This window comes from Gymnogyps californianus, chromosome 5, assembly GCF_018139145.2.
Source record: "Gymnogyps californianus isolate 813 chromosome 5, ASM1813914v2, whole genome shotgun sequence".
Lineage (NCBI taxonomy): Eukaryota > Metazoa > Chordata > Aves > Accipitriformes > Cathartidae > Gymnogyps > Gymnogyps californianus.
In genome coordinates, this window is record NC_059475.1 from 19,365,493 (window position 1) to 19,388,154 (window position 22,662).

A 22,662-nucleotide genomic window follows, 5' to 3' on the forward strand; every position below is an offset into this window, starting at 1 on the left:
GTAAGTGGGAGTACCATCCTCGCATAATAAGAAAAGAATGACTACAGGCTGAAACCAGCTGAGCCCTGGCCCAACTGGCTCAGCTGAATGCTGGTTCTCCTGGGGTTACCCAACTGATGTGTATGCTGGTGTAAAGAATTCACGCAAAAGGAAGAAACAGTACTTGGAGCAATGCCACTGATTTTTCTTGAGTTACACCAGGGAAATGTTTGATTTGCAGACACTAGTCACTAACGGGAAGAGATGGCCTGGGGCTACAGATGAGGGCTTGACAGTGCACATGTGAGAAGCAGCCACACAGCAGCGACAGCAGGATCACAGTCAAGTCAAATGTTTACAGGGAAGCTTTTCCTGGAAGAGCCGCCTGTGTTTAACTTTGCCAGTTCTGGTGGGGGGCTTGTGACAACAGCCTAAAGAAGGAGACACAGACTTTAGCTGCAGTCCAGCTTGCTCTGTGCAAGCGGCAATGCTGCTGCATGCAGAGGCAGAGCCACTCATCAAGAAGGGCCAACCTGCAAGTGGGTCATTATATCTATTTGCTTCCAGTGTAACGCTTTCTCCAGATCAAGCAGCTTTCAGGCTGATTTTTGTTCCTGTGCATTTGTGTGTGGGGAGGAGGGGGGAGATGTTTGACCCATTGACTGTCTCTGAGCTGAGGAAGCTGAAAGTTCTCATTAAAGAGGCTTTGCCTTGCTGGCTGCATCTCAGCTAAATAGGACTCTGCACCTGCGAACAGAGGACCAATGAGTTCACTTTACTACCCAGCCATCAGAGCTGTAAATAGTATTGCACAGGCCAGTTAGATGCTGGACTGAGTGAGTAAATGAAGTGCCAGGTGTAACTGGGAATGGAGAAGGAGCATGTGAGGTTTCACGTGATCTTCTGTTCAAAAGCACTCTGGAGATGGGAATATGCCTTTGGTTCCAGCATTTCACTTCCCTGAAAAGAAAACTGCATGCCAAAACTGAACAGGAAAGTACACCTTTAAATCAATGCCATTCTCAGTTTGTGTATAAAGCCTCACCATTGCTAAAACACACAGGAGAACAGAAATCTAAGTACACCTGGTAAGATTAGATTGTGTTTTATGTCCTTCTCCCACCTGAAGATAATGCAGAGATGGGAAAGGTTTCTGATCATGTTCTTGCTAAGCCATCCTGCTGAGAATGATTGATTTGCAGGGTTTACATGAGTGTGTATCTGACTCTGTTTACTCTTCCGACGACAAAGCCGCTCAAGAATTATTTCTTCCTCCTCAGGGAAAGGCAAGGAGGAAAGAAAGGAATGTCCTTTTTTGCTGCTGTTCTTTGCATTGTAAAAACATGCATGCACTTGATTTGTATCAGTAAGAACATTTTCTGGGCTAATGTGAAATTTATGCATGAGCCTCACTGTCAAGCAGTTGCAACACATGCTTTCCAAGGGAGTTGCATTGCACTAACAGTTAACCAAATTATTTGGAGATTCCTATCATTTATAATCAAGTAAACTGGTCCACTGACCAGTGCAGAGGCTTGGAATGGGAGAGTTAGGTTTAATTCGATGATCCTTATGGGTCCCTTCCAACTTGAGATATTCTATGATTCTATGATTCTATAATTCATTACTTCAGCACAAACACCTTGTTGGATTTTGTTGTCCATGTTTCCCAAAGATACCTGCAGTACGCCTATTCCCACTGTGATCATTAGGTATACCCAGCATCTCTTTTATCATTTATAAGGAAACAGAATAAAAACAAAGGATGAAATTCACCTCCTCTGACTTCAGCAGTCTAAGCCAGCTACCCTGGCTCTCAAAATACCCAGTGCTGAGAAACTGATAACTTCCCAAGGGCTCTTACTTAGTCTGAGACAAATCATTTGAGAAAGGTGCTGGAGAACAGGTTAGTTAAAACAATATCTGAGCTGAATCCTGCAGAGGCATAACACGAACTGCCCTATTGCATCACAGTGATGACCCAATAAGCATGGGAGTTGAGAGCACAGAAAAACATGTACCATTCAACTCCTATGCCTATTCAAAGTCAAGGATTCCCACAATTTTAAGATCAGTAACACCATAACGAAACAGTACACATGAAAGTAAACTGTCACCAGCTGAAATGATTTATTATGGAAAAGGATTAAATTAAAGGTTACTTGGGGCTCAGTAGCTGCAGCATTTTAAAATGGAAAGCTAAAGGTTAATACACTTCATATCTACTTGGTCAGTTCAAAAGCATTCCCTTCAAAACAATTCCCAAAAGCCCCCACACAGCAGGCTGCAGGACACTGCACTCTAAGAAAGTCACAGTCCTCGGTTCTCTTTCAGGTCACAAAAGACCAAATTGCTCAAGTAGCAGAAGCATCTGCCTTCCTTGCGTATGCTGAAGGTATTGTTGGATCATTTTCATCCCTGTCCGCATAAGATACTGTCACCAGTACCATTGGACATGCTAGCTGGGAGTCAATTGTTTATAACACAAATCATAGTCATGTAACCAGTAGTGAGACTGAACATCGGTCTCTCACCTGACACACAGCTCAGAGTTTGATGTTGGCAAATAATAAAAAACACTGGTGAGATAAGGACTCACAATAAGGGTGCAAATATAGTAATTTTGTAGTGTTTATGTAAAACATGTTTTTACACTCCTGATGTAGTGCTTACTGTGCAGAAGGAAAAAAGCATCTTGCTTTCCTGCAGTGACCCAGAGTCACAGCCAAAGTAGGTTCAGGACCACTGGGGAGAAGAATGTGAATGTGCCCGAGCTGAGTCCTGCCTCTCCAACTGAACTGCAGCTGTGGAAATGATTGCTGTTTCCCTTCTAAGGGAAATGAAGTGATGCATGTGGTTATGGTTTTACAATGTGCACTTTCTTCAGGCAGGACTTTTGAAAGGCATCATCTGTCTCTAGAGTGTCTTGTAATAACCTTGGTTTATACACCACTATGTGATTAAAGACATTAGCCACCTTGCCCCATTAGCAGCATCACTGAAACAGGAGAACAAGTCCTCTTTGAAATGCAGTTTATTCTACAAACATTTAGAGTAAAATCTTTAGCTAATTTCCATAACTGCATATAATACCAGAAGGAAAAAGCACAAGAGAGAAGTATGGTCATTTGAAGGTAACTCACAGCTGTTTTCTAAACTACTCACTTGCTACGGAAGCATTAAATGGGAGCTGAAATGTTTCCTTTAGTTTATGCTCGTGTTCTCCTCTTTGGGCATTTTGTTTCCACACATCCACATTCATCTACATGCACATATGCGAATTGGACTGTCTTATGCTCAGAGCAAACCAGTTCCACCTTCACTTCGTGACTCCTTTTTTCGTGGCAGCAAATGCATTTGTGTTCCATTTCACTGGCCTCAAAGGAATACCTATAGAAATGAGATTTACACATCAGTCTACTGCCTGTTGTCTTGCCAAACTGATCTGTATTTACTGCTCCAAATGGAGGCACTTCTAAGGAGCAGAGGAGCAACAATTCCCATCTATTTTTCTGCTTATTCATAACAGTCTTTCCTCAGGATGCTACTAGCCATGCAGGGCCAGATCCTCTGACACAAATGGGGAAAATCCCAGTAACTTCAGTGGATTTTGGGTTAGGCCCGTTCTGGCAAGACAGAAAGGAACGATTCATGCAGAGACCAAAGAGCAGGAAAAAACTCCACTAAAAACCAGAGCTGTTCAAAAACCACATAAGGACATGTTTAAGAACAGATAGTTAATAAATTTAGCTGATGTCTTTTCAAAAGGACCTATTTTCCTGACTAAGATAAGGCACTCCTGTCACACTAAAGACATTTGGTCACATTGCTAATGACTGCTGTTCTGCACACCCAGTTTCCCAGCCAGGTCCTTTTAAACAGCAGGAAGGGGACAAACAGCTGCAGCCCATTGGCGACAAGAACCCAGGAAGACCAGACATGGGGGAGGACAGAGAAAGGTTTCCTACTTACACAGAATAGGTACTGCACGTCCCTTCACAAAAGGGCACTGGGACCGGAGCAGCTGACTTACAGTTGTTGTGGACAATGTACTGCTCTTTCACATTGCGTTTGCATTTATGCGGCAGGTCAATACCTGTGTAGGAGAACACTTCTGTTTTAGACTTCTTCAGACTGGGGAGTAAATGTTTTGAAAGGTATCTGCTAGGAAACCAAGGGCAGATCATCCTACTAAAACTTTTTTCAGTTCAAATGCATAACCAAAAAAACAAATGAGAAAGCAGAGAGGCACTAATTCAGGAAAGCAATTTCCTGCTCGTCAAGGCACTTTTCTATTTGTGGACTAGTTTAAATGAAGACTTATGTATAAGTTCCTGTAAAGATACTGTTGAACCAAGACCTAAAGAAGACGTGAAGGGTTTGGTTTTTTAAAAATTGCTATAAATTACATTTGTGACTCTGTAACAACCTATGATTTCTGGGTGGATGTTACAGAAAAGAAAATCCTTTTTTCCATACAATTTCCATATGGAAGAATACAGAGCATATTTTCTACAAATTTTCTTATCAGGAGTATAGTTCAAACTAACAGTATTTCAGTTATTTAAAAATACAGAAATGGAGATCAAAGAATTTTAGTGTCCCCATTGGAAGAATGAGGCAGATTTTTAGCCTCAGCTGTGAGTGGATTTTTAGCTTCAGCTGTGAGGTGAAAAACAGCTGTGCTGCTGTAAGAAGTCTTCCAGTCTGTGGAAACTGCAGGCTCTCAGTGCATGCAGAAACAGGACTACAAGCAGGGGAGAACATAACAGTACTGGAATAGGGAATCAGTGATTTAATGCACTCACATGTCTTACAACAGCCATCTGAAGTCACATCAACTGTCCCCTGTATTGAAAGCAAACATAACCAGAACAGTTCAGATGCACATATTGCTAAGCAGCTAGTAGCAACAATGAGAGTTCAGGTATATTCCCTCATCTCTAACCAACACAGATTCCTCATCAGACCTATTTGTGTAGCAATTATATATAAAACTGCTTAAAAGAAAAATCCAGCAAGGAAGGGAGTGAATTTTCTTAAAACTATATATCTTCTCACGAGCCAGGTAAGGTGTCCTGTAACACATGCCTGACCTTATGCATGTCCTGTTGAAGCCAGCACAAAAACCCCAGCCCCAGAGAATGACAGTTGCTCCTGGAATTGAACAGCCTGACCTGCACAGAACCTACCCCAAAGCTAATTCAAGTCAAAGGCTGTCTTTGTCCCTGCTTTGGTTTTCAGATCTGCTGTGAAACCCAAAAACACTTCTGAAAGTTACTGGAAACCACTAATTGCTGAAAGCCAGGGCATGAATGATACCCTTGCTCACTTCTTTGCTTAGTGATGCACCACATATCAGAAGACACTGTGTTCATTGGTTCCCCCAGGGGTCCATTGTGAGTTACCATTTGCTCAATTGCATTTTGTAACACTGGTGTTTCTCAAGTGATGAAAAATCCCACCTTGGTATTGCCCCAACACTCTTCTCTTGCAAGTTCTAGTGCTTATCCCACAACAAGTAGAATGTGTGGGTTGTTTGCAAATAGTTCTGTTGTACTTCCATGGGACACTCCATTCAGGGCTGAAAAAGCACATTTCCCTCAAACAAGGATGATCAGCTCAGAAAGGTCAAGAAACCCTGAAGTGGCTCATTCAAAATAGTAAAGAAAACTCCCAGACCAGCAGCAAAGCTCATTCCAGAAGTCTTTTTTTCTGGCTCTAAAATACTTACTGGGACACAGTTTGATTCTTCAAATGGTAGGCAGACCTTTATTGTACTAGTCAAGGAAAACTGGCCCGCCGATTCAGTGCATGTGTACTGAGTACAGTTATCATATGGAGCTTTATAACTCTTTCCAACCTAAATAAAAAGAGGAAAAAACACCCAACCCAATATAGTATAGCAATAAAAATAGAATAATGCAACAGTAATACAGTCAATGAACTGGCAGAGGGACTGGGTTGTTCATATTGCTTTGAAAATGCTGAGATGTCTGGAACTCATGTATGCAAATTATGTACCAAGCTCACCCACTACCAGCCTATGCAAAATCCCTTCTGTGGCCACCTAGGTGGAAAGAATCAAAAGCTGGTGGCAGAATGAGCATAGAGGTATGAACAGAAATGCCAGAAGGTAGGTGTGTTAATGTATGTGGAATAAAATATACACAAAAGAAAATAATTCTTTTAAAGGATTTCAACAGTTTTCTTTTTTAATAGATGGAAACAAAAGTGTGAAAGAAGAGAAAAGTCTTCATAATAAAGGTTAATGGATAAATGCAAAGCCTCCTCATGGAAACATAAAAATTGTATATTGGCACAGGAGAAGCTAGCTTGCAAGATAAATTATCAAGGAATAAAAGAATGAAATAGAAAAGATGTAGAATACAAGAGCTACCAGAGAAACAACAGCATGTAAGACAGTAGTCGCTTGTTGAGACAGTGTCATTAACTGTTCACAGGAGTAGCAGGCTGTAATAAAACCAAAGAACTAGCCCGAGGCTCAGCCCATGTCTACACAACCCTACACTCACAAGGCATGATGTATTACCTGGGTGTGTTACCAAGTCACATTACACTACAGCAGCTATGCCACTTCTGATTTCTGCCTCAGCAAATTCAGAACTAGTGGTAGTACAGCTATATCAGCTCGCTTACACTGTTTAGCCCCGTATCTCCAGGGCAAAATAATGACACTGTTTCCAGATTGGAGCAGTATGGTGTGAAGCCAGCTCACATATTTCTGCAAGAGCAGTATTACACAATTTCACCATCCCCTCCAAATTCTTTCTCTCTGTTGCATGTCAGGAGGAGAAGGGGTAACATGATTTCTATTCCTGCCAGAGACGCATAATTTTCAACACAGTGGTGCCTGTGAGATGCACACAGCGGAGAGCAGCTGTATAAACATCTACATGTACTTTGGAAATACAGACATTTTTAAATCTCCTAGAGGTCTTCCCAGACTCAAAATGTATGACACTGGTTCAAAAAAGTGCTGAGATCTTTTTGATAATTCAGCCTTGTGTGCAGAGCAAGGGAGTGCTTACCTCAATGGTCACATTGCCAAATGGAAAATTTGCCACACATGCCACTTGCTGGCACTGGCTGCAGCACTGACCCTCCTCTTCCACATAGCGGAAACCCTGTGGGAATAAAGTTTCCATTTACCTGATGTCTTGTTCATGGAGCACCTTTGGATAAAAGCCACCCTGGAGATGGCAGAGGAAATGAGCCAACCTTCTGGTTTCATTTCTGTTGTCTTTAGAAACCTGTTGGAACCACTTTAAGCCTGACAATCAAAGCTGACGATTTCTTTCCCTTATTGAATAGTGACTTCTGGACACTTCAGTTACCATGAAGACCCTGTCATTGGCTATTCTTCTTCAGGCTAATACACAAGTCAGGCCAAATAAATTAATGCAGCATATGATTACTTGCATAATCTACCACCAGTGCTTGGTCTGATATGATTATCCACAAGAATTGCTGCTGTCAGACATGTGAAGATCATGCATCAGTTATTTCCTCCCCTGTGTTTCAGGTATCCATTGGTCTCTTGGTGGGTGTGGGTGTGGCTGGCTTCAGGATAAAGGATAATGGTTTTATCCATTTTTAGGATTGGTGGTGGGTCTGGCGTTATCTGGGCAAGAATGGAAAAGAAACCACTCTGCTTACATTCAGTAATAGACTGAACAGTTTGTGTGCAGACTCTCAGCTCACGAGTACTGAGAAGTGTCTGGAAACATATAAACCACTGCGCAATTTCTTTACAATCTTAATTTTTGAGCTAAAAATGGGCAACACCAACAGAACAGCACAAACATCATCTTTCAGTAGTCAGACTTCTGTTTAACAGGTTTGCAATCTTTCTCCCGCAGGGCATCTTTCCAAGGGTGACCTCTTAAATTTGCTAGAGCAAAAATAACCAGCACCCTAGAAAGGACTTTACAAAAAATCTACTAGAAGATTATATCCTGCTATCTTTCAGTGAGGAAGCAGTTATGCTATCCCAGTTTTACAGTACATCCCCTCAACAGCCATCATTCATGGTCGGGGAGGCTGAGCATGCAGCGCTGACCTGCTGGCAGGTGGTTTGGCATTTCACTGGAACACACTGGATGTGGTTGGTTTGTGTCACAACGTCCTGCTCATCTGTGCATACACAGTTCTCGCAAGAGCTTTTAGGCACCATTGCCCCAGGCTGGAAACATAGGGGAGAGAGGAGACAGGCCACGGCAAGAATTCAGTGGGTTCTAGAATAAACATACATCCCCTGGACTATCAAAAATGAATGCTTATGCTTGGGATTTATTTTTGGAAGAACTTCCTGAAATGAATACCTCCAGATCTCTAAAACCTCACACTGTCAGTATCACAAAATGAACACAAGGCTGACGCTCCCAAGTGCACCACTCACGTTAAACAAGTTATTACGTTATCTCATAAATTCCATGCATCAATTTTTGCTCAGTTTGATCTAGTAATTAATCTTACAACATCCAATGAGATTTAAAATTTGTATTCAATCACAAATCTGACTTCTTGACTCTAAAACATAGGTAAGATCTCATTTAGTAAGCAAGCTACTGGTCTCTAGCGTTACCTATTCAGTAACATTTCGAGTAGTACGTAAGCCTACCGGCAGGGAAAAATTATGAGCCATTCTAATCCTGCTTTTTATATGAGTGTTGACAATAACAGCTTCAGAAAATTCTGACTCAGGCAGCATTAACCCGTGGAAAGAAGTGTCTGGAAGAAGACCTACCTTAAATTCAACTCCTTCAGAAACACATACACCTTTTGGTACTGTAAGAAAAAATAAAATTAAAAGGATGTGCTAGGAATGATATAAAGAGTTACTGTACTCGTCTCTGAATTGTGAGTGATTTAAAGGAGACAGAGTAGAACTGAGCTTATTCACTAGCCTTAATAGCCCGCATAAAAGGGCGAAAAAAGTAACTAGTACATGGTGCTAATTGTTACTCAGAAGCCCACATGTATCATCTGCTCAGAAGTGGGGGGTAATTCTATATCCTGGTATTTTCCACATGGAAGAATCTATTTACCTTATGTTTTTTTACCCATACTTGAAATTAGTTGAGCTTTTCTTTATTGTTAACCACCTTGCTGGTAACAGAGCCAATGGGAAGCTGGGTCAGGTATGTGAATCTGGAAATATAATTTAGCAGCAGAGCTTCTGGATGGGTTCAATGTAACTGACATTCAGTATCTGATCAATAACTTACACTAGCTACAGAGAACCTGCACCAGTTACTCCACCTCAAAAAAAAAACCCCACCAATTGTAAAGGCTGAGAGGGAAGGGGAGAGGCTACTGCTTATGATTTTGACTCACTTAGAAAAAATGAAATAGCTCAAGGAATAAATAAAACACCTTAAGGAAACATGGTACTTACTACAGGAGAAGATAGGACAACAACCGTCCTCAGATATAGCAACCACTGGTTGGAAGCCTAAGTCACATGCTGTTTTGTTGATAATGCAGGTTTTTATATCGCATTCTGCAATAGGCAACAGAGATAAAGTAAGACAAAGCATCCTGTCCAGCAGTGTTACTTGCAGACAAAGCTTGAACATCAAAGAAATTGGGTAGAAATAGGTAATTCTTGAACCACACATTTTTGGAGTTTGGGACTTACTCAGGTGAACTATCTCTAAGCTTGCTCTACTGTAAAGCTCTTCCCTGGACATACACTTCTGGCTCTTGTTCCTGCTTCTCTTCCCCCACTGGATGTCATCTCTAAAAGAACTAAACACCCTCATGTCAGAGAAGTGACAGAGAAACAAGTTGGGATAAAGGTAAATGAGTCAGAAAGTGAAAAAAATGAAGAGCCAGTGGATGAGAGCCAAAGATGTAAAAGTTAGGACATGCAAGGCAAAACACCCTGACAGGGCCCACTGCTCCCTCAAGGCATCCAAGGAGCCTAATGGACCTCTGCCTGGCAGCATGAAGGGATGAGGAACTGAAAAACATCCCACCACCATTGCCAGGATCCCCTGTCCTGCATCTTCCTGTAGGTGCTGGGAATGGCCAGGGTTAGGAGCAGGCTGATGAGGAGGTCCTGTGCTGTGGTGAGCATTTGGGACTGGGAGGATGCATATGAAAATTTGAGGGCAAACATATATCAAGAACCTCCACAGGAGGCCTTGGGGGAGCCTGGAAGATGAGCACATCCTCCCTTACTGGATGGATCTCTGTGCAAGGATCACCCTCTCATCTCAGAAGGGACAAGAGCCAGAGGATCCTGTGAAGCACCTGGTGGTCCCAATGATCCACAGGGGATTTTCCAACATAAGTATCTGGTGGGTCATGGCACTAGTTTAGAATACAAGCTGGACCAGAGGAGATCTCTTCTGATAGCAAGAGCTCCTGGTATGTAGATGGAAGAAACGACCACTCCAGTGTGTTTATTTGAATCTGGTACCTGTGGGGTATCAGATATCACTTGAGGATTGCTGCTAAAGGCAGATGATGACATCTGAATTATCTACTTACCACAGACTGTCTCTGTGCAGCATGGGTCATCCAGACGTGTTTTTATTTTGTGTACAAAGCCCTCTTTAGTGCAGTTGATAGGTGGAGATTTTGCGCAAGGGCGGGGGAAGCAAGAGATATTCAAGGTTGCTTCATCACAAGCACAGTATTGACAGTTGTGCTCCCAAGCCTCTCTAGGCTGTGAAAAAAATAGGGATAGTAGTTCAGAGAGTAAAAACTAGAAGCGTTATATTAATGAACGCCTTCTGCAAGACAGGGTAGGGCTGAATTGCCCTAATTTATTATGTAGGAAAATCAGAGTTCAAATCCCAGAGGGAGGAGAAGGGAACAGTAAGAAAAAATGCTATAATCTGCCACCTTCCTTTGCAGGTTTACGTGTTTCCAGAAGGGAAGCCTGGTAGTTCTACCAGGAAACAGTGATTCCCACAAACTGCTATTTATGCTTCTGTACCTCAAGTGATTAATAAAGTTCTGGAGTTAATAAAATCTGCTGTTTTCTTCCCCACTGTCATTGCAGTTCACTGGTATTTAAGCTTAGAATTAAAAGAAGAAACTCATGCAGTCATTTTTACGGGAGGTCACAGCACTCAGCTATAGTATAAAGACAATATTTTCCTTTTTCTTACCTGTTTCACTGACCCATCTTGTGCAGTGCAACCTATAAAATGAATTATAGATTCCTTTAATGATAGCTGAACCAGGGAAAACAACAGAAGCAGGACAGGTATAGAAGGAAGGTCTTGAAATCCGAGAAACAGCCATGAAGAGAAAGAGAGATCCGGAGTGCAAAGTCACAGGTGGTGTACCCAAAACATCTTAAAGATCCTCCTCTTTGTTCTTTTGAAAGTTGCACTTTCTGCATAAAAGCAGGCAGAAACTGCCAATCTGAAACATTTCCAGCCTAACTAGAAAGGGTCAGTATCAAGGTCTCCCACATTGCCTCTGTACCCAGAACTTCCCCCTTAATATGCACTTCTAGTCAGGCTCTTATCCTCCCTTCCCATCCCATTTACATTATTTCTTACCACAGACAGAAACACAAATGCCATCATGATCATTCAGCAGAATTTTTCCATCAGGACAGTAGCATCCTTCAACAAACATTGGTGTGTTATTTTGGGAGGGGAGGGTGTCCATAACGACTTCTCTGCACAATTAGAATATAAACAGGAAAGACTGAGAGGCAGAAATGTGCCCCAGGGCAATCAGACACCTAAATCCCAGGGGAATGTGAACTTCCAGCCTTCCTCGGCAATTTTCAAGATACGGACTTGAAAAGTGCCTTAGGAAATGACCCACCTGCTGAAGCAAGTGCTTCTTTTTGCTTCCCCGCATGGCTTGTATACCTGATCCTGAGCACAGCTGGCCTCTGTGGAGCATTACAACACGCAGGTTAGAAAGCTCAGACCCACGTGTACCCTTCGATGCACAACGGACGAACCGCACACGCTAACACAGCCCGCCCCACGGGTCGGCACAGCCCAGGCTCCTGCCCAGCTTCAGCAAGAGGGGATCAATGGATTCAGCAAGGTGCTTGCGACAGTACTAGTAGTGCTTACCCCTGAATCACTGGGTCCCCTTGAGCAGGACAAAGCACGCAGAGAGAAGCTGTGTGTTGCCATCTAGTGATGAAGCTCTAGGTAACACACAGGGCTCCTCAGCTGAGCTGCTCAGGAGAGACTATGGGCCTGTTTCCCACTTGTTTTGCACCAGTTCTGGACTGGAACAACCTCTTTGATTTGTTCCTGCTTTTTCTCAGGTCCAGAGCAGCTCAGGAAAGATTGAAGCCTGATGATGTGGAGGAACACACACAGGCGTGTAGATGAGGAAAGAACAGTCCGGAGTTGCTTCACCACCAGCAGGTCTTTCCCAGGCTTACCACACTGCCTGTTTGCCTGCCTCCTCCAGTCCACACAGACCCCGTGGAGCCCGCACAAGGCTGCATACGTCTGCATGCTCTGGCACTCGGTGCTGGGGTGCCGTTCTGAGCACCCGCTGGCCACACATGCCTCATAGTAGGGCTGTGGAGGGACCACACCATGGCACTCAGTCAGGTTCCTTTGCAAAGCAAGGAGACAGATATGGCATTTCACTTCCTTGGGTTACTTCCAAGGAGGAATTCAACTCAGAACCAAACCCACCCTCACCCAGAGAAAGCCTCAAGGTAAAGATACAACTACAAATTGCTCTGATAGGCAATATGCCCATGCAGCTTAATGAATTCTTTACAACGCTTTGAAAAGAAGCAATTTTATGTTGGACTGATACCTGCAAAGAAAAGTCTCCTGCACAGCTCACACCTATAATTCTATATGCTGACATTTTTATGTCAGCATGCTTGACAATCCTGTTTTAAACCACAAAATTATTTTAAAAACAGACACATACATTTGCTTATTGTATTCTGACTGTGTTTCTTTTCATCCAGAGCTTTCAGATACTGAATTATAGCTAGTGCCTGGTTGGCTTCTCCAGAACTTAGAGGCAGAAGGAGTGCCAAGCAGCAGACACTATTAAGGGAGGACTGATTTTGATGATGCAGCTGAAAAATATCTGTCAAACTCAGGAACATTCACACATCAGTTCACTGCCCAGTTTTTCACCATATGCTAGACTTCATATTTTCATCATGTTCTATAAGCAGTTCACCCAAGTTGTGTAGTGAAGCACAAAATTATCTTGTGGACTTATTTTTCTGGCACTTTTGGGAGTTGTCTTACCATATGATTTTACACAGATTGGAAGGCTCACAGTGCTGATGATATTCAATCTCAGCTGGTTCTGAGACACCTGGATTACAGAATCTGTTGGTAGGATCTGGGACTTTCCAATCTAATGCCATCTCTTTGAAGAACTCAATAACCTCACCATTCGTCTTCATAGCATCATCAGACTTCTGGTTGGTGCAGGTACCTGGTATCAATATAAAAACAAAGTGACAGTTCGAGGACAGTTGATGCTGATGAAGCTGCTTTTAGAGAAAACCTGGAGAGAAGTTGTCCTCTTGTGGGAAGGTTACAACACATGTGGTCCGGGATGAGTTCACAAGAACTGTTTATAGGAAGAGAGGGCCAGAAGAAATAGTTTGTCAGTTATTCATGAAAACCAGAGTTGACATGTTGGTTGATGCATTTCTCCTGGTGGCTAAAGCAACTGAGATATCTCTGTCTAGCACAGGACTCTCCAGATTTCGTACATTCCCATATTGAGTAGATATGATCAAGAGGAAGGGCTTAGAAAGACCCTATCTCCATCCACCAACAGACTATGAACAGAATGAAAGGAAGTGACCTAAAACTCTGTCTCCTGACAGTGTCTTTCCAAGAAATAGAGATAAATTTATTAAAATTTCTGAGAAATAGAAATCAGTGGAATTGCAAGCATTTAGAGATGTTTACAAGGGGATGAGAGAAAGAAGGAGGAAAAATTATTGCATTCATTACTGTCAGCTGATGAGGACACTCACCACACAGTCCCATGGTATTGTTATAAAACTTTCTGAAAGGGAGTTTTATGTAAAATGCAAGTCGACTGTAGGAGACATAAACTTCTAATTCAGGTATTTCAACTATGACGTAAAGTCCAGAACTGGTTATCCTGATACCATTCTTGGAAATGTCTGGAACAACTTTCTTATCATTAAACAAAATCTAAAAAGAAGAGAAACAAAAGGTCTCTATGGACATCCTTCTGTTGAGTAAGGTATACAGTTTGTGCAACTGGAAAGTAGAGCAGCACAAATTCAAACCTCAGGTGCACCAAATGAAGTCTGTCAAAGACAGTCATTTAAGCAGTTCTCTATGATTCCTTTTTAATATGTTGTAATTTATGTTTGAATACTCATTTCAGGAAGAAAACCACAAATGTCAATTATGTGATTATTTCCCAAGTTTTTAGAATATACAAATTTTTGTTGACACAAAGGAAAAAAGAGAGACAGAGAAAGCAATGTAATTGCCTTTCCTACCCATTCCATTTTTTACAAGCTACATCCTTTGTCGTGACAGGACATTTGGCAGTACAGTAATATAACTACAGCAAAATAATATTGAGAATTCATTGTAACACAGTACTTTACCAAGTTTGTTCCTTTTCCATGTTCCATTGCTTGTGTCAGAATAACAACAGAGTTGGAGTGAAAAATGAGAAGGGACATTGAACAAATTGCTCCATCAATGGCACCACAGTAATAGTTGTCTATGTGAATCCAGAAGTTGTGAGAGTCAGGATTAATTGACTTCACAAGGACATAGGTGCAGTTTTCTTTAAAATGATAATATGTTCCATCAAAAGTCACATAATGCTCATTTCCCCATCCACTGCAAATACCTGGAAGACACAGTGACAGACTTCAAGTTTGGCTTCTGAGCTTCCTGTAAGTACAAGCTGGTTTTAACTCTTTTACCCACTTTCAGTGGGAGGTGAAATAACCAGTTTGATAACAAAAAATTAGCCTAGCAAGGACACTCTTATATGCTCTTAACAGCCAATATTTTAGATGGGACTTCTGTTCCATTACATCCTACTGAATTAATATGAACATAATAGAGATGTTGACCACATAGACTTATCTTTCTTGAGGCTCAGCTGAACATAACATAAATTTCAGGAATTCTCCTGCTGCAGTACTTACACTGACACTCAAAGACTTCACAGCAACCAGTTTCATCATAGTGTTTTGTGAATGGGAAACCATTGACACAGAGTTTCAGTCGCTGAGGAGGGCAAGTCATGCTGGACAGTTTAATATTGTTTCCTTCTCCCAGGCAAGTGGCACTCTGGCAGTTTCCAAAGTTCCATGTTTCATTAAACTATTGACGGATTGAAAAAGAAGGGGACAGGCACATAACAAGGTAATGTAACAAAATCTTTAAGATCACACACAACAACTATGCTCCGTTCAGTTAATTGTCTAGCATGGCATTATTTGCTATCTACTCTTTCTCTGGAAACCAGGCAATATGAAACATATAGCAATCAACAGAGCCTTGATACCTACTTCTGTTCTACAACATTTTGTATAGGACTCAGTATTAAGGTCCTGACCACTTCTGATGATGGACACTGCTAGATGTGGTTTCCTAGCCTTTGTTCAGCTTAGGTAGCTCTGCCCATGTACAATTATTTAGATGTTTCAGGTGAATAGAATAATCTTCAACTTATTCCCTCAATTATTTGGAGGCTTCTGCTATACTTCTAAATCATCTGATTCAGCCACACCTACAGTCCAGCTGTAGTGGTGGTTACCAGCATCAGAGCAGAACACCAAATCTTGGCTGCAGGCAATGCTGTAGCTAAAGAAACACATCTTCTTCTTTCAAGTCTCTCACCTTTCTGGGAGGAATGAGCCCAAGACAATCGCTCACAGGAGTCCCTGTGGAAGCAGGAACTCGGCTTGTTGCACTGGGAGCAGATGTTGGTGGACAGGCTTCAGAGTCTGGATCACAGATCTTGAGTGCCTCAGTATAACCAATTTTACACTCTGCCCAAATTAATTCAATCTGACACGATGCATTGCAAATGGAGTAAGCACAATGACCTGATATATTCACTGGCAGAGAAACATTTTCTCCTGCAAGGCCAAAACCCGACTGTTAGTGCTGGACTGTGCATGAAACTGGTAACTCTCAAGGCCTATGCATCACAGATCAGCCACATACTCAGCCCTGCATTTAACTGGTTGGGTCTGCCTGTACCCGATGGCCATGTTCAGGTGTGTCTGTCTGCAGCTCCTTGAATTCAATGGCTGAAACAGAGCTCAATTGATCCAAATGGCAAAGGCTGAGGGAGGGCCGCAGGTGGCTAATCATCTGAAATTCTGCTCTTAAGTACATTAGTGGGAATTGAAAATGAGTACAAGAGGAGAGAATACTGAATACATCACTGAGTGCATCTGGTCTTCACAAAGACCAGGAGATTGGTGGTTCATGAGCTACTAAGAGATGAAGAAGACTCTTCCCTCCTCTGCTTTTGGAATATGACTGTGAATTACAAACCCATATTCAGCAGTTTGGGATTCAGGGTTTGTGCTGGAGTCCACAAGTTAGCATTTGGTATAAGCTTCCTTACACCAGGGATATCCAAACCAGGACAAAGTTATAGGATATGGGAGAGTTGTAGTTCTGAAGGTGTTAGTTACAATTCAAAGATGTAACAGCTTGTGGTAATGTGTAACTGCAGCAGGCTGAATGAGCTCTTGCTGAGGCACCTTTATCTAACAGTACATCTTCCCACAACATTGGTGCAGAAAAAAAATTTGCTTGGTTTCTCACCCATTTGTATCAATTGTCCATTGTCATTGCAGAAGCAGGGAGTGGCTACCATTGACGATGGAGGTGCAGATGTTGCAGGTTGCATATGTGGTTCTGCAGGAAATGAAATCAATTAATATTCAAATCCTCTGCTACCCTACTTTCAAGGCCTATGGCATCTATTACATTCTCTACAATCACAAAAAAAGGAAAAAATAATCATTTTTATACCCCCACCACATTCTGTACATGTACACACTAAAACCATCCTCTCTGTATTTGTATACACTCTATTACACTGTATACTACTAGAAAAATACACACGCTCTCCCCCTTGTAGTTAGGTTTTTTCTGCATAGAATACAATAAACCACCCTTCTACTGTCGCTTATTCATTCCAATTTAAGGTTTCTTTGAACTTTCTAATCCTGCAGGGCTTCACCTGACTTTGGAGAGGTGATTTTCAGTGGTGCTCCATTTTGCCTTTTAATGTCTTGTTGCAAAGAATCTGTTGGTTTAAATACAGACAGATCATTTAGACATTTTACTATGCCACCTACACTCTCCTTTCAATAGTCCTTCCTTTCCTAGCTCTTACTCCATTATACTTCTTATTCCACTTGTTAAGACATTTAGTAAATACCAAACGCACGGGCTCACCATCAAGTCTTTAGCTCTTCCACTCACTTGTGTAGATAAGCTAACTTTTAATTTTCCTTGTCCTCTTTGTATAATTTGCTACCAGGATAATACACATTTTTTTAGCCACTTATTTTTCTTTGTTATAATCATGTGGCAAAATTCCGCCTTTTCTTTATTTCTTTTCACTTCCTATTTTCTGTTCATTCACATCCCCTTCACCCTGCAACTTCTCTTTTGGGAAGGGAGTAAACCACCAGGCAGCTTTATTTTCTTGCTCCAGTGACCCATTTGAGACTGACTTATTCCAATGCAGAAAACAGTACAATAAGAACCATAGTGTGATATAGGTGATGAGAAGGAGAAAAACAAGGTTTAGAAGGATGAAATATTGAGACTAACAACACCAGAGTGTCAACTGTGGTATGCCCGAGGTTATTGTAAAAGATGTGCTGAAAAATGGCTGAATCTCTCTATTCTTTCTTTACCCCATTGACAGTACATATCTATAAAAATTACACTTTTGTTCGCCACCATGAGAACCACAAGCTCTGACCCCTCATTCCTGAACCTTCAACTGCCTTGAATTCTGTGCTTATCCTAGACATGCAGTAGGAGTCTTTTTCCAAGATGGACAAATCTTACCACCATTACAGGCTTTCCTAAAATCAGCACGAAACCTCTTATAAATCTAGTACCTTGTGCTGGTGTGGATGGTGTTCTGCAAGGGATGAGTGTTTTAATGATCTCTCCGTTAGGGCTGCAGACAGCATCACCGCACTCGGTCCCATACACTTGGCTGTATACAGTTTCATTTAAGGTGTAGGTCTTTCCATTGTAGCAGCAAAGGCAATCTGAGGCACCAAAAGACACTGTCACTGTCACTGTCCTCACCCAGCATGGAGCACAGGTGCATTCCCTCTTGGCAGGGAACATGACTGGGATTACTGCCTTGCTGAGTGATAAAACACTGGGTCAGAAGGTGTTGCACAGCCATTTCCATCCACTAATGAGGAACATGCAGTGATAAACAATTTCATTTAAATATATGAGAAGCTCTCCAGGTTTTGGAGAATGTACATTCAGGAACCCAAGGGAATATATCTATTACTGTAACAAAATCAGCAAAACTGAAGATGTGTTGTCTACTGGGTCACCCTGCATTTTCGATGTGTTTCTCCCAGATATGGGAATGAACTGATAGCATACCTTAACCAAGTGTGTCCTTTGGGCACATAAACGTATCTCTCATAAGCTAGCTGCCTGGGCTTATTATGAAATTAGTGGACAGGTGCCCTGGTTTCGGTTGGGACAGAGTTAATTTTCTTCTTAGTAGCTGGTACAGTGCTGGGTTTTGGATTTAGTGTGAGAATGATGTTGATAACACTCTGATGTTTTAGTTGTTGCTAAGTAGCACTTATCCTAAGTCAAGGACTTTTCAGTTTCCCATGCTCTGCCAGCAAGCAGGTGTGCAAGAAGCTGGGAGGGAGCATAGCCAGGACAGCTGAGCCGAACTAGCCAAAGGGGTATTCCATACCCTAGAATGTCATGCTCAGTATATAAACTGGGGGGAGTTGGCCAGGAGGGGCGAATCACTGCTTGGGCATTGGTCAGCGCGTGGAGAGCAATTGCATTGTGCATCACGTGTCTTTTCTTGGGTTTTATTTCTCTATTTTTTGTTATATTCCTTTTCATTACTATTACTATTATTATATTTTTTATTATTATTAGTTAGTATTATATTTTATTTTACTTTAGATATTAAACCATTCTCGTCTCAACCCACGAGTTTTACTGTTTTTTCCCCGATCCTCCTCCCCATCCCACTGGGAGGGGGGAGAGAGGAGCAGCTGTGCGGTGCTTAGTTGCTGGCTGGGGTTAAACCACGACAACAGGAAATAGCACCTCTACAAGATTTGCCCTGTTCTAAAAGTTCTCATTAAAATAGGTACCATGAATGGCCTGCTTCAGACTACCTTCTGTCTGTCTTCATTGACTACCACTGAAGTGTAAACATGGAGAAGTGGTATTTACCTGGGTGAGATGAATCCCACATTTCACACCTCTCTCCTTGCTCCCTATGATTATCCTTTAGACAGTTCTTCAGGTCAAAGGCTGTGTTTTGCTTATCAAAGTATATCTGTACTGCTGTGCATCCACCTATTGAACTAGCTAGCTGGAGTCCTATTACCAACACGCCCGCAGTAACATGTGATGTTGGGTTGTTTCAATCCTATCATCATTCAATGAATAGTGAGGGTGGTGAAAAGTTACCTTTGGAGTCTTCAGTACATAGTTTCTCTTCAGGATTGCTGAAGATAAAGAGAAAAGGAGAAGACTTGTTTTATTGACTTGAATCAGTATGTGGAATAACAATGTCTGCATGGTATCTACTTTTACATAAAAGCCTACTCCTGGAGGATTTAATGATAATTGCCACTGCCTATGAACATAAACCAAACATTGCCTAGCTTGTTCTTTCCAGTCCTATTCTACCTCTCTCACCATCAACTGACCTACCATGAAGTGCAGTTGGGGAGAGAGACGCACTCCCTGCTCTCCTCATCAAAATATGGCTTGTCAGGACTACACTCTGGGTAACAGCCTGGAAAGTTAAAGTAAACAAAGCATTCTTAGTCTGCTTTACATAGATCCAGGGAAAACACATAAGTACCTCTATCAGATGCAGATTTGATCCCAAAACGAATGTGATCCCAGTATGAAAGTTCTTTATACTACCAATTATTTTTCCACGTCCTCTTTTTCCCTCTCTCCCAAAAATTTTAATTAACTCTGTTCATCAACAGATAATTATTCTTTGCAAATTTAGACTGAATGACTTTTTATCTCTCCCCAGATTTAAAGGCAACAGGCAAATTATGCTATGAATGGCACCATCACACGGGGAATTAGCCCAGGCGAGGCATGGTCAATGAGTTTCGGGGGCAAATGGGATAGCCTTTCAGCAGCCTTGATGCTTAAGACATTTAAATCCAGACTAATAGCTTCAACTCCCATAAACTGCATCAAAGTCAAATAAGAATTACCTTCTAAACTGTACAGCAAGTTCCCACATTTCCCTTGTGGGTTCCTGCAGGTCTTTAGACAAGGGGCTCCACAGGGTTTATAGAACCACTCATGTTTGTCAGGTGGATTGTAATAATCACAGAACACAGCTGGAACAGAAGAAAAAAACCCTCGAAGTCTCAGATACTGGGCAGGCGTTATTTTCTAAATCTTCTAAACAAGAGCTTGTTAAGTCATGCATGCACAGCGATGTCAGAATTCTGTTCTTTATCTCCCATGTGCCTGAGTGCATGGAGCACTGCTTTTCTGTGTGCATTTTCAGTGCAATACTTACGGCAAATGGCAGGCGTTCTCCAGTCGATACAGACACCAGCTCTGCTACAGCTTCTTGAATAAGCAGCAACTGAGGTACAAAAGCACTCACAGTCTCCCACACTGTCACAGCCACAGAAGTCAGAAATACAAGATTCATAATATGGTATTGGGTTCACCTATCAAAATACCAACAGATCTGTTACCACAGATGTACTTGCTGCACTGTGTTTTAATGAGCGAAAGGGCTCTGAATTTCTTCCATCTACTGGCATTTTCTTTGGCAGAACCAGGCTGTGTCTGTGACAGACTGGGATTGTAATGAAGGAGCTATGATATTTTACAACAGGTAGTTTTCTATCTTCATGTGCCTGGTAGAATTGGACTCTAAATCTTCTCATTCTCATGTGTGTAATACTGGCATTTATGCTCAAAATGTCTTTCCAGGGTAATTTCTGCAGGACTGAACTACCTTGTTTTGGGTTAGCACAACTATATAGCATGTGCACTCTCTAACTGAGAGATAGTGATTAAGTGAGTATAAAAGGATATCCTATTTCCACTGAACTTCACGTCTCTTGTGTTTTAATCTGTGCCAACATGAACTAACCAAGGAAACTAAGCCAAGTTTGCTTTTAAAATGGCTTATTAAACTGCACTGAAGCTTTGTATAGACATTCTCATTAAGAATTAGTAGCCTTGTTTCTGTTTCGATTAATTGAATTTGTGTCTAAGATAAACCAAATAATTAATCTCTTCAGATAATTTGAATAAACTTTCCCAAGGATCCCCATACAAACAGTCCTACGCTAACTTATCTCTAGATTTTACAAACCTAACTTTTTACTTTTGGTGGCCAACTATTAACCTCTTTGTCTTCAGTTGCTCAAAACAGGCACTGCTGTTTCCTCATTACTGTGCAAAAAGATTCAGCTGGCATAACTGTAAAGTGAGGTTTTGAGAGAGGTAGCCCTTGTACTCGAGGATGCTGTGTAATAGCCTTTAATAGTAAAAATTTGTGTGCACATGTGCTGCATAGTAGCAACAAATACCTAGTGTGAAAATACTGAGGATGAGAGAACAGGATTACCTTACTGTGACAGGCTTCAAAGATGTTACTCTTAATGATGCTGCAGTGCTTCTGTCCCAGGGCAGACTTGAAAGGCTGACCAGCGCACAGGTCCGTCATGTTTATATTTGAGCAGGTGCTTGTTATTTTCCAGCTGTTTCCAAACTCCTGGATGCTCATCTCCATGGACTGCCCTCTGGTTGTGAAGTCATTCCTTGAGCGGCCATCAAAGTCCCCACAAAGGCCACAGACTTTACCCTGGGTAATTTGTGTAGACACAGTGAATGGTTGGTTATTTGGAGTGCAGCCCACTGTTTGACAGAACTAAACTATAGAACAGGCCAAGGCAGAATAGCTGCAAATATCTAAACAGACATCAAAATACGTCTTAGAAAAAGCTGGACTTCAAATGACAAGATCACTCTGTTAGCCCTCCAATACAGCAAAGTGTCTGGCTTTATTTCTAGCTCCAAATATTCTGGAGCGTTTCATAATGACTGAACAATGAAATAAAACACAAGACATGGCCTGCTTGATTCTTCTTGTCCACTGAACCAAACATTTTTCCAAACCCTGCTTTTCAAACTGGGGCTCCAGTTCTGAATGCATAACTTTGAGTTTGAAATCATAACTCTCAGTCCATCTCATACATACCTGGAAAGATGGTGCCACGTGAACAACAACAGTAGTCTTCTGGTCCCACATGAAGTTCATCCCTTGATTTGTTTCAATCACAATATAACCTCCTCTGAGATCCACTTTGTAATTCTTCTCAGCTCCTGAATCAGTGGCTAGCTCCTGAATTCTTCCTTCCAAGAGCCTGATTTCACTGCTCTACAAGGAACAGATACATTGCATGGAAGG

General features: G+C 41.8%; 1 protein-coding gene across 1 annotated transcript in view; it reads right to left on the reverse strand.

Moving 5' to 3' along the window:
* Nucleotides 1-3,098: 3,098 nt before the first annotated feature.
* LOC127017351 (mucin-5B) overlaps nt 3,099-22,662 on the reverse strand; it is a 44,719-nt gene continuing 25,155 nt past the window's right edge. Inside the window, exons 22-47 of the mRNA XM_050898364.1 lie at nt 22,453-22,632; nt 21,820-22,056; nt 20,752-20,908; nt 20,438-20,566; nt 19,911-19,995; nt 19,665-19,702; nt 18,089-18,244; nt 16,773-16,865; nt 15,831-16,072; nt 15,134-15,311; nt 14,579-14,829; nt 13,967-14,150; nt 13,221-13,413; nt 12,380-12,558; nt 11,800-11,869; nt 11,526-11,647; nt 11,127-11,158; nt 10,501-10,678; nt 9,401-9,505; nt 8,750-8,790; nt 8,063-8,185; nt 7,032-7,127; nt 5,714-5,842; nt 4,788-4,827; nt 3,952-4,075; nt 3,099-3,369 (exon numbers count right to left, since the gene is read on the reverse strand). Coding sequence (XP_050754321.1) covers nt 3,189-3,369; nt 3,952-4,075; nt 4,788-4,827; nt 5,714-5,842; nt 7,032-7,127; nt 8,063-8,185; nt 8,750-8,790; nt 9,401-9,505; nt 10,501-10,678; nt 11,127-11,158; nt 11,526-11,647; nt 11,800-11,869; nt 12,380-12,558; nt 13,221-13,413; nt 13,967-14,150; nt 14,579-14,829; nt 15,134-15,311; nt 15,831-16,072; nt 16,773-16,865; nt 18,089-18,244; nt 19,665-19,702; nt 19,911-19,995; nt 20,438-20,566; nt 20,752-20,908; nt 21,820-22,056; nt 22,453-22,632 — 3,543 coding nt within the window. The 3' untranslated portion in view covers nt 3,099-3,188. The remainder of the gene's footprint in view (nt 3,370-3,951; nt 4,076-4,787; nt 4,828-5,713; nt 5,843-7,031; nt 7,128-8,062; nt 8,186-8,749; nt 8,791-9,400; nt 9,506-10,500; nt 10,679-11,126; nt 11,159-11,525; nt 11,648-11,799; nt 11,870-12,379; nt 12,559-13,220; nt 13,414-13,966; nt 14,151-14,578; nt 14,830-15,133; nt 15,312-15,830; nt 16,073-16,772; nt 16,866-18,088; nt 18,245-19,664; nt 19,703-19,910; nt 19,996-20,437; nt 20,567-20,751; nt 20,909-21,819; nt 22,057-22,452; nt 22,633-22,662) is intronic.